At 35.6% G+C, this 15,000-nt stretch overlaps 2 protein-coding genes across 2 annotated transcripts in view; one reads left to right on the top strand and one right to left on the bottom strand.

Moving 5' to 3' along the window:
- Positions 1–106: 106 nt before the first annotated feature.
- LOC144958575 (uncharacterized) lies at positions 107–12,136 on the top strand. The gene is made up of 5 exons (XM_078890646.1): positions 107–214; positions 2,985–3,136; positions 6,272–6,391; positions 8,808–9,022; positions 10,623–12,136. The coding sequence occupies exons 1-5, from the start codon at positions 158–160 to the stop codon at positions 10,787–10,789; spliced, it is 711 nt and encodes a 236-aa protein (XP_078746772.1). The 5' UTR covers positions 107–157; the 3' UTR covers positions 10,790–12,136.
- Positions 12,137–13,013: 877 nt separating this feature from the next.
- LOC144958574 (chymotrypsin-like serine proteinase) overlaps positions 13,014–15,000 on the bottom strand; it is an 11,619-nt gene continuing 9,632 nt past the window's right edge. Inside the window, exon 5 of the mRNA XM_078890645.1 lies at positions 13,014–13,441. Coding sequence (XP_078746771.1) covers positions 13,073–13,441 — 369 coding nt within the window. The 3' untranslated portion in view covers positions 13,014–13,072. The remainder of the gene's footprint in view (positions 13,442–15,000) is intronic.

Raw genomic sequence — 15,000 nt, 5'->3', positions numbered from 1 at the left:
CATATAACCTCAATTGTGTTGGAAGAGACCTAAAGCAACAAAAAAAAAACAAAAACAAAAACAAAAAAACCCGACATAAAAGCTCGTTTCTTTTCTTCAGATGCTTACTTTAGGTGTTGCTAGGACACTTTCTACGAGCATCTTGCAAATAATTAACATGATGTTTTGGGGCCTTGTGATCGCTGGATTTATTGTACGGGATAATTTGACTGATGTAAGTACGTCACTTCATATTCAATTCAATTCAATTCAAATATTTATTTATTGTCGGCATTAAAAAAAAAATGTTTCATAGATAATGTAGTCAGGCTAATAGAATCCTTTGATCGACATAGGTTTTCACACATAGTGCATAAAAATACATAGTAATACGTTTTCCCTTAAAAACATTCCCTCATCAAGATTCCAATCATGACACACACAGAAAGTAACATAATATTATATATATATATATATATATATATATATATATATATATATATATATATATATATATATATATATAGACATGATGTAGACATAACAGGCTTGTTTTTTAAAACTAAAAGTGTGTCGGTGTTCACAGTCAAAATCAGCAGTTTGATATTTAATCTTAATGGGAAACAAACGTGTGATGTGAAAAAACTGGTTCCAATATCATTGGAAGTGTAAAACCACTCTTCTGGAGAAATAGATACATGACTTGTGTAATTGGTCTTCTGGTTTCAGAGTGATGGCATCTCTTATTGTCTAGTTTAAATAAATGCTGGTCGTCGATAAAGATTATCCAACGTCGCTCTTTCACATTCCGTAATATATATATATGCATATGTACATACTATTATGTTATAGTTATGCAATCTTATGATTCAATATGTAACCTATTCATTGTTATGTTAGTCATCCGAAGGACTGGTCACACACACACACTTTCAAGGATTTTGGAACCGGAAGATGTCAAGGTGTGATGCCACGACTTCAACTGCCCGATTGAGGGGCTGTATATCTGCATTGATTTGATTTATTACATCCTTTGGAATTCCAACGGTCCCGGTAGCTCAGTCGGTAGAGCACTCTCCTCACACGCAAAGGGACTGAGATCGATCCCTGGTGCAGTCGAGTTTTTTATTTTTCTTTCCCTGTCCACCCAGCAGTGCATGGGTAGCTGAGTCTGTTAGATTTGGCGGAAATTACTTTGCGATAGACAAGCGTCCTATCCAAATGATAGCAAACAATTGCTATTGTCCGTTTCACGCTATAGAAACCGGGATAAATTCCGGCTCCATGGGCCAAATGGCTCTGAATGAATCAGTACTTTTTTATCGGAATTCCAGCTGTGCTCTTTATTGCAGTGCGAAATAATATTACAAGGAATTTAAACAAATTGAGTGTTTTTGCTTGTCTCTGTTTCGTTTTCTTTTGTTTATTTATTTATTTATTTATTTATTGGCTTTTTTGTTTTGTTTCTCTGTGATGCAAAAGTAGTGTCTCGACTAGACGAATCAAAGAGTTATATAACAAATGTATATTTGTCACATACGTAAGTTTGATGAAGAGTTCGCATGTAAAACAACCCGTACTTATTTGGGGTTGATATCTCTAGTTCGTTTTTAATAGTCAGGGATTTGTTGCGTCATTCGCACCAATCTACTTTGATTTGACACTTAATGACAAAGGATAGTGGAAGAACGGTGTTTGTTTCTAATGCTAAGGTATTGTAAAAGTACTTTCCACCAGATGCAACAGACCCAACTACCCAATAATGACTATCCTTTAGGGCATACTGTCCATGTTGAGGATGACCAACTTGAACCTTTGAACCTAATTTAGATCTTGTTGTTGTCAAATTATAACCTCACCTCTACACCATAGCAATTCACAGCTAGTTTATATATTATGATATAGTGTGTTATATCAACGATTATGAAAGGTTATAAGTGTAAACAAAAGACAAACTTGCACCACATTTGTTTTTATTATTATTATTATTATTATTATTATTATTATTATTATTATTATTATTATTATTATTATTATTATTATTATTATTATATTATTATTATTATTATTATTATTATTATTATTATTATTATTATTATTATTATTATTATTATTATTATTATTATTATTAATTATTATTATTATTATTATTATTATTATTATTATTATTATTATTATTATTATTATTATTATTATTGTTATTATTATTATTATTGTTGTTGTACGTATTAGTGGTATTACGATTATTGTATTTTTTGTGGTTATTAATGGTATCAGTTTATTTTTTGGTTCCATTTACCATTTTTTTTTGCCACTTTCATGTATGTTGTCATTAAATTGTGTCATTTATTATCGAAAGTCTAAGATGGAATAAACTTTCAAACTTTGAAACTTTGTTTTTATTTAGGCATTCAACTATTGTTCTAAGGATGAAAATTATGTTGGAAATATTTGCCATTGTGGATCAATACAAATGAAACTGTTGAACCGTTTGACGCGATGAAGGTTTCCACCTATAATTTTTTAAACTAATGGATTGTCACTGATTAATGATTAGTTTATATAATAAATAATTGTGATTTGTAAGGTGACAATAGACAATATCAGTTTATTGGTTATATAATGAACATCAATGCCCACCTATTATTGATATCATAACCATCATCATCATCATCATCATCGTCGTCGTCATCGTCATCATCATCATCATCATCATCATCATCATCATCATCATCATCATCATCATCATCATCGTCAACATCATCATCATCACCATCATCATCATCATCATCATCATCGTCAACGTCGTCATCATCATCATCATCATCATCATCATCATCATCATCATCATCATCATCATCATCATCATCATTATCATCATCAACAGCAGCAGCAACATTTTCGTCGTCGTTGTCGTCGTCGTCGTCGTCATCATCTCCAATGTCGTTGTTGTCATCATCGTCACCACCACCATTACACATCATCATCAACATCATTATTTTCAGAGGAAGTATGCTGTTTTTGATCATGCTCGACACCAAAAAGAGGGCGACGACTTTGTAAACCTCCGAGATGTAGCTTTCATCGTCACCTTCTTGAATGGAATCAGCAGTTTGCTGGCATTTGTGGCACTTATGCTGTTATTACAAAGAGCGCGGTAGGGAGGAAAAGCATCAAATAATGTGATCTTAAAATAATAATAATAATAATAATAATAATAATAATAATAATAATAATAATAATAATGATAATAATATAATAAGTCTTTGTAATTGCCTTATTACGATTGGAAAGTGTGTAGCACATGCTGAACAACAACAACAACACACACACACGCACACACATACATACAAAACAAACACATACAAACACATAAACACATCAACAATGATGAAAATAGAGAGAGAGAGAGATAGATTGAGAGAGAGAGAGAGAGAGAGAGAGAGAGAGAGAGGGAGAGAGAGAGGGGGGGGGGGAAGAGTGAATGTTAGTTAAGACATTAAGTTATCTATTTTTTAGTTAAACAAACAATATGCAACCTACCACCTTAAAGTGTTATTGTGTCGGGGTAATGTAGGCATAAAAAATGTTAATTAAAAGTCAAAATTAAGAAACTTGCTTCAAGTGGATGGGCCGTTTTCTTGCTAGCCAAAAAGAAATGCGTTTGTACAAAAATATAGAAAATAGATCAAGGCTTTTTGGGGTGAACAAGGATGAAAATTGCAAATTTATTCATGTGAACTTTTATCTGCCAACCTTCCCGCTTTTGGCGGAATCATTCTTATTTTCATTAATACTTTCCGCTATTCCGCCATTTTCTCTAAAATTCCGATTTTAAAAAATGATGATACTGGTAAGAAGACAAAAAAATGGGGTGTGAGTGTGTGTGTGTGTGTGTGGGGGGGGGGGGTGTTAAAATGGTGATATATATATATTTTTTAATGATTGCCAAAGGGAGTAGGAAAATTAATTGCACTCCCCCTCCCGCTCCTTTTCCCCATTCTATTACCTAACACATCTGATAAAGCTGGTGGTCATTTCCACATTGTTAAACAATTCCTTTTTTTTTTGGCCTCAAATTCCTGTTTTCTGATATTCTGATTCCACTTTTAGAATGTAAAGATTTGGCAGTTCTGTGAACTGTTTAATACTCCGTAATGATTGATGACATAGTACAAATGATTGATGACATAGTACAAATGATTGATGACATAGTACACATGATTGATGACATAGTGCAAATGATTGATGACATAGTACACATGATTGATGACATAGTGCAAATGATTGATGACATAGCACAAATGATTGATGACATAGTACAAATGATTGATGACATAGTACAAGTGATTGATGACATAGTACAAATGATTGATGACATAGCACAAATGATTGATGACATTGTACAAGTTTAAAGCAGATGTTGTACATGCCCACCTTTGACTTGACGCATTTTGAGATCGTCAAGACCAGATATCGCATCATCTTTGCAGACAGTGAGTTGGATTTATTTGATGGCTCATTCCGATGCTCTTCTCGTCGTAGTTTTTCAAAACTTTCAAAAATGTCAGAAATAAAATAGAGAGGATTTAAATCAGGACTGTGGGGTGCCAGTGTATTTGGAGTCTGTCTGCATATGAGTCAAACACTTAATGAATGACTTTCTTTTACATGCTGCTCAGTCTTGCATAAACCACTCTATCATTGTCACGAATTAATCTTCGCACCTTAAAACCACAATAGATTCCTCAAAGTTTATAGTCTGCATTCTCTCATTCTCATCCATGCACCAATCAGATCCAGTAGCTTTTTTAATATGGAGATTTCATTCAATGGCAATATTTGGAATTCATGGGTCTCTGTAAATATCATTTCTAGAGTTCATGTCACAAGAAATAAGCTTCATACCTGAACCACAATATGTTACCTGGATATCCTTGGTTGTCTTCGATCATTTGCAAAAAAATCTTGACACATAGATGACCTGGCGGAATAGTGTGTTGTAGAAATCCCTCGATGGACAGCAGATACAGCACAAGGTTTGTAGAGAAAGATCTGTTTCAACATTCGCCAGACAGTTCGTTGGCTAAGTTGGAATTCGTGGCTGCGACGACGAGCGAGCTGGTTTTTTGGATTAGCTCCACCAATCGCCCAAACAACGTTCTTTTCAGTCCGAAATCTGCAATTGTAGAGCATATTTTTTTGTTACTGCAAGGTCAACATGCATCTTGTTGCTAGGAATGTGTCATTCCCATTCAATGTTAAATTGTCATTATTTGCTGGCATTTGACATTTTCCTTTATTCTCTATGCCATACCTATAACAAAAATCGGCTTTAAATTTTTTTTCATAGACTTTTATTTTGATATAGCTTTGCACATTAAAACTTTCTGGAACCATCCCATCACATCATTGACACTAAAACACGACATAGTTTGTTCATTCGTTTTTCATAATTTGCATAATATCCGTGCAATATTCAAAATTGGTGCGATTTTGTCCTTAATCTAATCTATAAAGTTATTACGATTATTTCAGCTACCTTGAATTGTTTTATTAGGAAGAATAGATAATACTAAAAATTCAAAACATTTTTGGTCATTTTGATTTAGAAATCACATTGTGTCATCTCATTAACCGACATAATAGCATTTTAAGGCGATAACTTACCCATACAGATGCCGCTCTGTAATCCGAACTCCTATGCACTTAAAGATTTACCTTGATTATAAACTCACTGACAATTTGAACATATTATTAGATCATACATAAACTAAATTTATTTAAGCCTATTTCACGTAAAATTCAATACAATATTGTTCATATTCATCCAAAGGTTCCACACAAGTATTTTTATGTTCAATCTTGTCATCATTTTTGTCTATAGGCTTCATGAATTTTTTGTACTGCTTTGCGGTCAAGTGACATGAAAAATTGTAATATCGCCTATCAGGCGTCATATCTTGTTCAGCGTGTTAAGTGTTGATGTTGGCTAGGGACCCCTTGCAAAGCATTTTGAGCATGTTTAGTGGATATTGCGCTATATAAAAGATCAAGTTTGCTTGTGTTGTTTTTTAAGAAAAAGAAATAATGATGATGTCTATACCCGCTTCATAGCATTTCCGGCATGTTTAATGGCGGTGTTGAATTTGGATAACTTTAAAGCTCCGTACCATGTTAAAAAACTAGCTAAGTTTGTTTATTTCAGAATAGAATTGCTAACATGTTAGCTCTTACTTAGATCAACAAATACGTAAATAGCTTTTGTAAATATCATTTTGTATTTTCACAGACATATTCGACGGTTAAAAATCATGATGAAAATGATCGAAAATGTTTTCATTCTTTCGGTTGCCCCATCCTTAAGTATTATCGCTGTATCCTCAATTTTCTACGTTTTATTCTCCTCAGAGTAAGTGGCCTTGTTTTGCTCTTTTGTTGTTTGACGGATCGGTGATGGCGGTGGTGGTTTTTTTTTTGTTCATGGCCTGATTTTATGAACGCGGACCAGCGCTTAGTCTCTGAATTTAGTCAAGGACTTGATAAAATTGGATTTTATTTTGACCAAGCAAGTCCCAGAATAAAATCACGGCACCTTTGGTATAGTTTTAGTCATTTGCTGAGGCCTGACTTCAAGTTTAGTCTGAGACTAGTTACTAGGATACATAAAAGCGTCGACAAGATAGCAGCTATTTTCTAGATTGAGAGAGCTTCGATTCGGAAGGAAAACACATAGGTTACGAATGACAGAGGCAAAAATCTCCTTTTGCTATCGACACTGGCTTTAATAGATTGTAAGATAAGTGCAGACCGTCGAAAGTACACATTTATGTGAGTAAAAACTAAAACGAAACCCGTTAATCGGGCTTGTGAGTTGCGAGTGAACGGAAACTCAAAGTCGAAGGGTTCGATACAAAGAACAAACAACTACAACAACAACAAAAAACAAACAAACAAAAAAAAGAAACACACGATATAACAACGATTAGAAAGTATAGCGTAGACAAAAGTTATTATCATGGCACTGTAACTGACTGAAATAATGTGCTTCATCAGAACACACTTTCTGTTTTGTTTGTTTCCTTATTTTGGTTCAATTTGTTTGAGTTTCGATGAGACGTTCATTGCCCTTAATTATGGAATTGTTAGTACATTATTGTAGTCTGATTAGTCGACAGTCAATATCACGTGATTTGATTCACCATGGCAAAAGTAATTCAAATATGAACGAAATATTATCTATACCAGATGTGCTGCTAATTTCCTCTTTGGAAATAAGTTGCGTTGAAAGTATGGTACCTTACCTGCCATCGTGTACTAGAGAGCTTGATGGTACCAACACAAAATAGACAAGTTAGTCACCGTCCTTACAACGCCCACTTCTAGGCAAGAGTCTAGCTAGTCAGAGACTAAAAAACGTTCATTAAATTCGATTTTTTAAGTCGCTTACTTTGCTTAAGCTTAAGACTAGCGAGGCATTTACTAGACTAGTAAATAACTAAATTTAGTCAAATTACATAACATTGGCCCCTGATGTTTATGCTAGCTGTGCTTTTGTTGGTGTCATCGCTGGTTTCGCTGTTGTTGTTGATGTTGTTGTTGTTGTTGTTGTTGTTGTTTTTGTTGCTGTTGTCTTTGTTGTTGTTGTGGTTGTTGTTATAAATGATGATGATGATGATGATGATGATGATGATGGTGATGATGATGATGATGATGATAATGATGATACAAACGTTGTGCAGTTGTTTTTGATTGAGTAAAGCATTGTATAGTGACATCGGACCTACCTTTTGGCATCAACCATGCTCTTCCCAATGCATTTTGAATAATAAAAACAAAAAACCCAAACCTTTATTCATCTCATAGGGGAAATTTGACTCTGGGATATTCCAAGGGAAGACCGGACTAACCCAGGCGTAAGCCGCAGTGCGGCGCCGCAAATTGAGCTAGAGCGATGTGACTTGCGCAAGGCCACACAGCGCAGTGGCGGGTAATTGAACTCGCTACCTTTCGTGTACGAAGCAATAGACCATGCCGCTGAGACACGCTGCTCCCTATAATTATGATTATCCAGTTAGTTCCTTGGACATTTAATCGATAGTAAGACTAAATATTATTGTTTTTGGTTTATTTATTCACGTCCCGGTCTCAGTCATGTTTTTAAGGCTATTGGATTCAAACCCATGATTTACATCTTAAATCCGACAAAAAAAAATAAAATTGATCAGCTTTATAAATAGGCGTCCTACGTATACAGACGCGAAAAATGAACAGCCCAAATATAGTCAACTGATTCCTGAATGATTCTTCATTCAACTCATCATCACTATTATTTTTTTTTTTTTTCATTTTTTGTTTGTTTTGTTTGTTGGTACCAATAGAGTTGGCAGAGTGAAATCATTTTGTCTGTGACAAAGACGTCAACGCGGAACAGACAAAGACAGAGAGAGAGAGAGAGGGAGAGAGAGATAGAGAGAGAGAGAGAGAGTGATTACCATTGCGCATTCTCCCTTCCTCGTCAATAGGATTCAATCCTCTGATGTCACGTCCGCCCAGCAACGAGCACCTTGATTCTAATCAAAAAAATCGGTACTTTTTATTCTTCATGCTGGCTAGAACGTTTTCTCATGTAATGTGACCAGAATGTATAAAAGTCAAAACATGATCAGATTTATAATGTTTTTCTCCTCTGGATACACTTTTATTCTCGTGGGAGAAGTATTTCGTTCCGATAGTTTAGAACAAGTAACTAAGTTTTTATGCGTCATTACGAGGGAAGTGATGTCACGAATGTTGAAGTATTTTCCATTTTTTTGTTTCCCCTCTAGGTCATATTCAATGTCGACCTTTCCGAAAACAGTGTTCACCACAGGGCAGTTCGTCGTTACACAAGACAACATGAAAATCTCTAATCGATACATGGGACCTGTCATCACCGTTTTGCTTTGGTTCCAATTCTTCATAATTATCAACAGCGGATTCTTAGTGGCTCTTAATGAAGACTACTCAGTGCTTAATATGCGAGCCAGAGCTGAAGCAAAAGGCATGTAATGTAACGTTAATTTCATATTTATTAATCTGTCCATGCGACTTTGTGGTGGAATGGTTTGACACTTGCCTTCATTACCAGTAAGGTATCTGGTTCAAGTCTTGCTTTAGGCGGGGCGATGTCGAGTATTTTGAAAGCACTTCTTTCGCACATTCGCTAACCGATGTCAGGTCTAAAATGAGTGCTTGGCGGTTTCAGCACGATTTCTGTTGAAAGACAAACTTGTCATTGTGCCATGATAAGTCAGTCATGTGCGGCTGTGACACTCGCTTTCGGATCGGAAATTCCAGGGTTCGAACCTCGATCGGCGCATAGTTGAGTCCTTGGGGAAAAAAGCTCTATGTTCACATTCTATCACCGTATCTGGCCGTAAACAGCGTTGTCTCAGTCGAAAAAAAAAATGTAATATCGCCTAACAGGCGTCGTGTCTCGATCTATATGTTACGTGTTGCTGTTGGTCATGGACTTTTTGTAAAGTGCTTTTAAGAAATCTCGACTGCACCCGGGATAGAAACGTGTCCCTTTGCCTATGAAGTGATCCTCTACCAACTGAGCTGCTACTGGGAACCCCGAGCACCACATAAGTTCTATATGACTTGTGAGCCCCCGATTGAAACAGGTATTATATCTGAGTGGATTATATGCTTGAAATTGAATTTATAGCCACAAATATGAACCCATGGGGTAATTTCTGTTCCTTATGGGATGCGAATAGCATATAATTGAAGGCTGGCTTTCCAAAACTCGTTAAGTCGATTTTTCTACTTTTTGAGATTTTCAATCCTTGAGGTAAATTGAAATGTACTTTATTTTAAGCATCAAATGGCACACGAATGTCCCTAGATTTGTGTGAATACGAAGTCTAAATATGATAAAATAATAGAACGAATGAGACATTTTAGGGGGAAATAATCCTAAATATCTCAAAATGGAAGAATAACGGAGTTAGGGAGAAACAAAATCCTCCCAAAACCCTCTGTCACTGTAGTCCTAAATTCACCTTTTGTGATCCGATCCTATCCGAAATAACAAAGTGTTAGACGATGGGTCACATTTTTTACACTAATCAGTTGGTAAGATATTGAACTCTTGTGTTATTTTGACAAGGAGTTGAAAAAAGCAATTTTATGCCCATTGGGAGTCTTTGGTGGAAATAGATTCATGAGTGTTGAATGTAGTAAGTTTCAGTCAGAAGTAATAGTATATTAAATAAAAATAAGTCTAGAGAATTATATACAATATATACATATATATATATATATATATATATATATATATATATATATATATATATACATATATGTAAGATTATAAGATTATAAAAACGAAAACCATGAAATAATAATCCTCCACTTATTGATAAAAGGAGTTATTTATATAATATTACAAGTTGATCAAAATTATACTTGAAATATATATATATATATATATATATATATATATATATATATATATATATATGAATGTACTTAACACAATACCATACACAAAGTTAAGCACACAAATAAGCGCCTACCCATTTGATGAATTAGTCATTATATAAGATTATGTGATTTCGAATGTTTTTTTCTTCTATTCTGTTATTATATTTCAGCCGCAGGCGAAAAGACTCTGAAGCAAACAATAAAGGCGATGTTGCCTGCGAGTCTAGGTTATGCACCGACAGTCAAAAAGAAACGCAAAGTTGTGACTTCTGTGGACGAATCACAGGAGGCGGCTAAACTGTATGCAATGCTAAATAAGATGTCCAAGGGCTGGTGAATGATTCATCTGTGACATGGAAATTGGCGGATGAATTCTTCATTCTCAGGAATCGCATCACTGTTGATAATCCTAGACAACAGCGCAATCCGGGGTGATAAGATGGACCATGAGATTTATGCAGTCAAAACCACAGAAAAGGCTGAACATTTTCTACTTGACATTTGCTGTTGTGCTGCTGGGAGTGATAAGTACACATTGGTTGATTTAGGATGTGCGTAACACACTCAGAAATACAGTGTATTTCCTTTTTAAAGCTGATCTCATCTATTTACATGAGCAAAGTGAAGTGCCTGGCGTGAAGTAATTCCTCAAGTGATGTGGCCATGCCATGTGTTGGTTAACATTGAATGCAACGATAAAAATAAAAGGTTTACATATAAACTCCCTTTAATTTTCTCGCGCCCCTCCCCTCTAAAAAAAAAAACAACGTTTCATCCCATCTTGACGCTCCTGTGAATGAAGTTTATTTCATTCACCTTTGGTTTACTAAATGGAGAAATGTTGTTTTATTGGATATTCAAACATTTAGTGTCTACAAGTATATTCATGACAAACGATATATTATTACGTTATATCTTTCTTCATATGGAGGTAAGATTGTGCCTGGGTGGGGTTCCTGACTTCCCATAGTGGGCAGGGGGGGGGGGGTACATACTGTGTCTTCTATCCCCTTATATCTATTTTCCAACATGCTTTCTGTCTTCGTCTTGGAATGCGATTACTTGGTTTTGTCCTGGCCCTGGCCGGAGTCCTAGCTGGGAGGGACACAGTCACAATGTATAATTATTGTTCTGGGAGGTGGTATTTTTTTCTTTGTAAATCATCTCTCTGCTATGTATTATTATACTTGTTATTTTGAATGTATAATGTAAGCATGTGAGTGTATTCCTCTTTGTTGGATTTTGTGCTTGTGTCCGGATGAGACTTATAGGTGATCTCAAACTAAGTAGATTGGTGGTATGCTCTTGGAATCTACATCTGATCCCTATTTGTTCCCAGTTCCCCTATGTCGTCCTTTTTCTTGGGTGCTTTAATTGTAATTCTAGAACTCTTTACTATACCATTTTCTTCCTTTTTACCGGCGCTGATATAACCTAAATATGTTGCAAGCGCCGTAAAACCCTCAAAAACAAAAACAAACATACAATTGTGCCCCCACCTGTCATTCACCCCTTCATCAATGACACGGTGATTTGGCATGATTATTGTAGACAGTGAGTGCTGGTTAGCTTGAAAGGTAACGATTCGGTTTCCAGTTGAAATGATGATTCTTGCTCATCCCCATTTTCATTATTTTCAACCGCATCACCATTTTCACCAATAATATTTTATATTAATAAATTATATTCCATGTATTGCTCGTCGTTTGTTGTTCTTTAAAGCTAAAATTAAATGTAAAAAAAACATGCTCATGATGCGGGTAAATACGATCAGATTCCATGTTCGCAATAATAGTGAACAAAAGTGCGATGTCAAAACATTGGTTCCCCAATTTTATTGGAATTGGATTCAATAGTCTGATGTCACGTCGCCCAGTAACGGCGGCCATCGTGGTTCTAAACAAAGAAAATCGGTACTTTTTATTCTTCATGCTGGCTAGAACTTTTCATATGTCTTGTGATCAGAATGTGTAAAAGTCAAAACATGATCAGATTGATAATGTTTTTTCTCCTCTGGATACGCTTTTATGCTTGTCGGAGAAATATTTCGTAAGGGCGTCCGCCATTGTTCCGATAGTTTAGAGCCAGTTACTAAGTTACCATGCGTCATTACGAAGGAAGTGACGTCACGACTGTTGAAGCGTATTGGAAAACTACTCTTCCGGAGGACTGGATACGTGCCAGTCTATGCAAAGAGGAAAGTACAACAAAAACAAAAGGCATAAGCAATTAACCTGTCTGTACCAGGGAATGAACAGCAGACCTTCTGATTACCGGTTGACACGTACTAGCAATTAATCAATGGAGCCTTACCGACATTTTAGAAATTTAAACGCATATAAGCTTTACAGTGCAGATTTCCGCTATGAACTCTTTTCTAAATAATAATAGTTACAAACAGATATCAAACACAAAAGAGCGGAAATAATGAATATATATATATATATATATATATATATATATAGAGAGAGAGAGAGAGAGAGAGAGAGAGAGAGAGAGAGAGAAAGAGAGAGAGTTAGATAAATAGATAGAGAAAGATAGATAGCTAGATAGAAAGATAGATAGAGAATGAGAGATTGACGACACTTATTTCTTCCATTTATTTCGAAGAAAACAAGTATCAAACCAGATTCTTTTGAATCCAATTATGGTAGCTGCTAACTCGTGTGAAAACGTCAGGCATACACCCAGAACAAGATGACAACCCCCAGGACTCCAGACCTGCAACGACATTACCACAAGTCAAAGGGCCGCCGCTGTCGCCGAAACATCCCGATGTTGGATAGTAGTAGCCACAAATGTGTCGTTTCTTAGTAATGCCATGGTCATCAGCGATTGCCCAGAAGCGTCGACACTCATCAATGGTTGGGATGAACTGGTACCCAAATTGTAAAATGTCAGGTAGTCCGTTTTCCGTATATCCCCAGCCAGATAAAACACACAGTTTGTGGTGGAAATCTCCATCTGCAGGGGTTGCTAGTTGGGCAAACTGTGGGAAAATAGTTTATAGATTTGAGTAATGCAGTGCAGTATAGAAAAAAGAAACGAAAATGACATCACTCGGTTCTTTGTTATTGTTTTTAGACATCCATTTTGATGATTAAATCTCACTAAATTATATCAATCAGACTATTAACGTTCAAAGTTACACACAGTTATATCCGGATACTGGATGTTGTGAGTGTTTTACCTAAACGCAAAGCATCATTTGGTTGTGGGAGTGGAAAAGGTAACCTATTAACGAAGTAGGATAGAAAAATAATAGACAAGAACACTTTCTTTCCTTCGCAGAACTGGAGATAAAGAACAATGGAAGGAAATGGCCGCCGTGGTCTGCAGCAAATCTGTCCCTAATAAATGAAAACATAAATTCAAAACCTGTCACTGGTAGTAGAAGTTGTAGTAGAAGGAGTAGTTAGTCCGTTCAACAACCTTCTGATGGATTTAATGATAATTACCTCGAATACTGGAATTGTTTGTGATGTTAAGCAGAATATTTTGCATCGGTTACAGTACCATAATTTGGAATTTTCTTTTTTATAGTGTATAAAAACAAAAGATCTGGGATGATGAACATTTGGATGGTTTACATTAACAATATTATACACAGTGAATTATGTTGAGATTACGATCACTGAACTGCGCACAGGTTTACCTCTCAGAGGATTCATGTGCACAGCTAACATTGTCAACATAAGTTCCAAAGGACAAAGCAAATTTTACACTTTCTACACACTTGATTGACATAAACAATTGTTACAACTATTAGTTGAAAGCCAGAGCCTTAAGTTCCTGTTGTGATTTCTACATTCATAAAAACTGAAAACAATAGGGATTTAACATGCAATTTTTTGTACAATGGGGTAAATTTAAAAGCATTTCCAGAGAAGAAAAGAGTGAAATTCTTTCCTTTTTATGGATGCGGCAAATAGCAATACTACTATCAGATGGCACACAGCTAGGAACTCAGAATGGAGAGTTCAAATTGATAATTATGCCAATTTCATAATGCAACTCTTGTATTTAAAACTGCGGTTATAGTGTGAACATGAATTGTTTGGTGTTAAAGATATAGATCCAGTGATGTTTCACATCAATGCATTCATTGTATTCAGTGAACATGGTTCAAGGATGGCAAACATATAAATACTCGATGGGTGACCTGTGGAATTTTGTGACATGTCATGTGTGACCCTTTATGAGTTGTCTTGCTCAACAGTTCGTCGGTGATAAGGTCTTTGAGAAAGGCATTTCTCCTCGGCGATAAAAATTCGGAGATCCCCATGGTTTCCGACATCAATGTCTTTGTCCGAAAGCACCTTACCGGCTGCTTGTGTAGTCCAATATGTTAAATGTCCGTTGTACACCAGGATAGAGATAAATTATAAACGCTTTGAGTCCGTTTTAATGCAAAAGTACTATTTAAATGACATCTATTATTAGACTATTTAAAACAAGCTAGACTTATTTACTAAGCTACAACACTGAATCCAACTTTGTTATGATTATTATCCCCACAGGAAAGAGAATCAACACACCATTTCTGTT

This window comes from Berghia stephanieae, chromosome 13 (genome assembly GCF_034508935.2).
Source record: "Berghia stephanieae isolate SIO BIC M18660-M18661 chromosome 13, UCSD_Bste_1.3, whole genome shotgun sequence".
Classification (NCBI taxonomy): Eukaryota; Metazoa; Mollusca; class Gastropoda; order Nudibranchia; family Aeolidiidae; genus Berghia; species Berghia stephanieae.
The sequence above is the reverse complement of the archived record's forward strand: the minus strand, read 5'-3'. Positions and strand labels throughout refer to the sequence as shown.

Coding starts and splice junctions, on each gene's coding strand:
- LOC144958575 (XM_078890646.1), top strand. CDS start 158: ATGATGTTTTGGGGCCTTGTGATCGCTGGATTTATTGTACGGGATAAT. Junction 215..2,984: donor TACGGGATAATTTGACTGAT/GTAAGTACGTCA, acceptor CATTATTTTCAG/AGGAAGTATGCTGTTTTTGA. Junction 3,137..6,271: donor CTGTTATTACAAAGAGCGCG/GTAGGGAGGAAA, acceptor GTATTTTCACAG/ACATATTCGACGGTTAAAAA.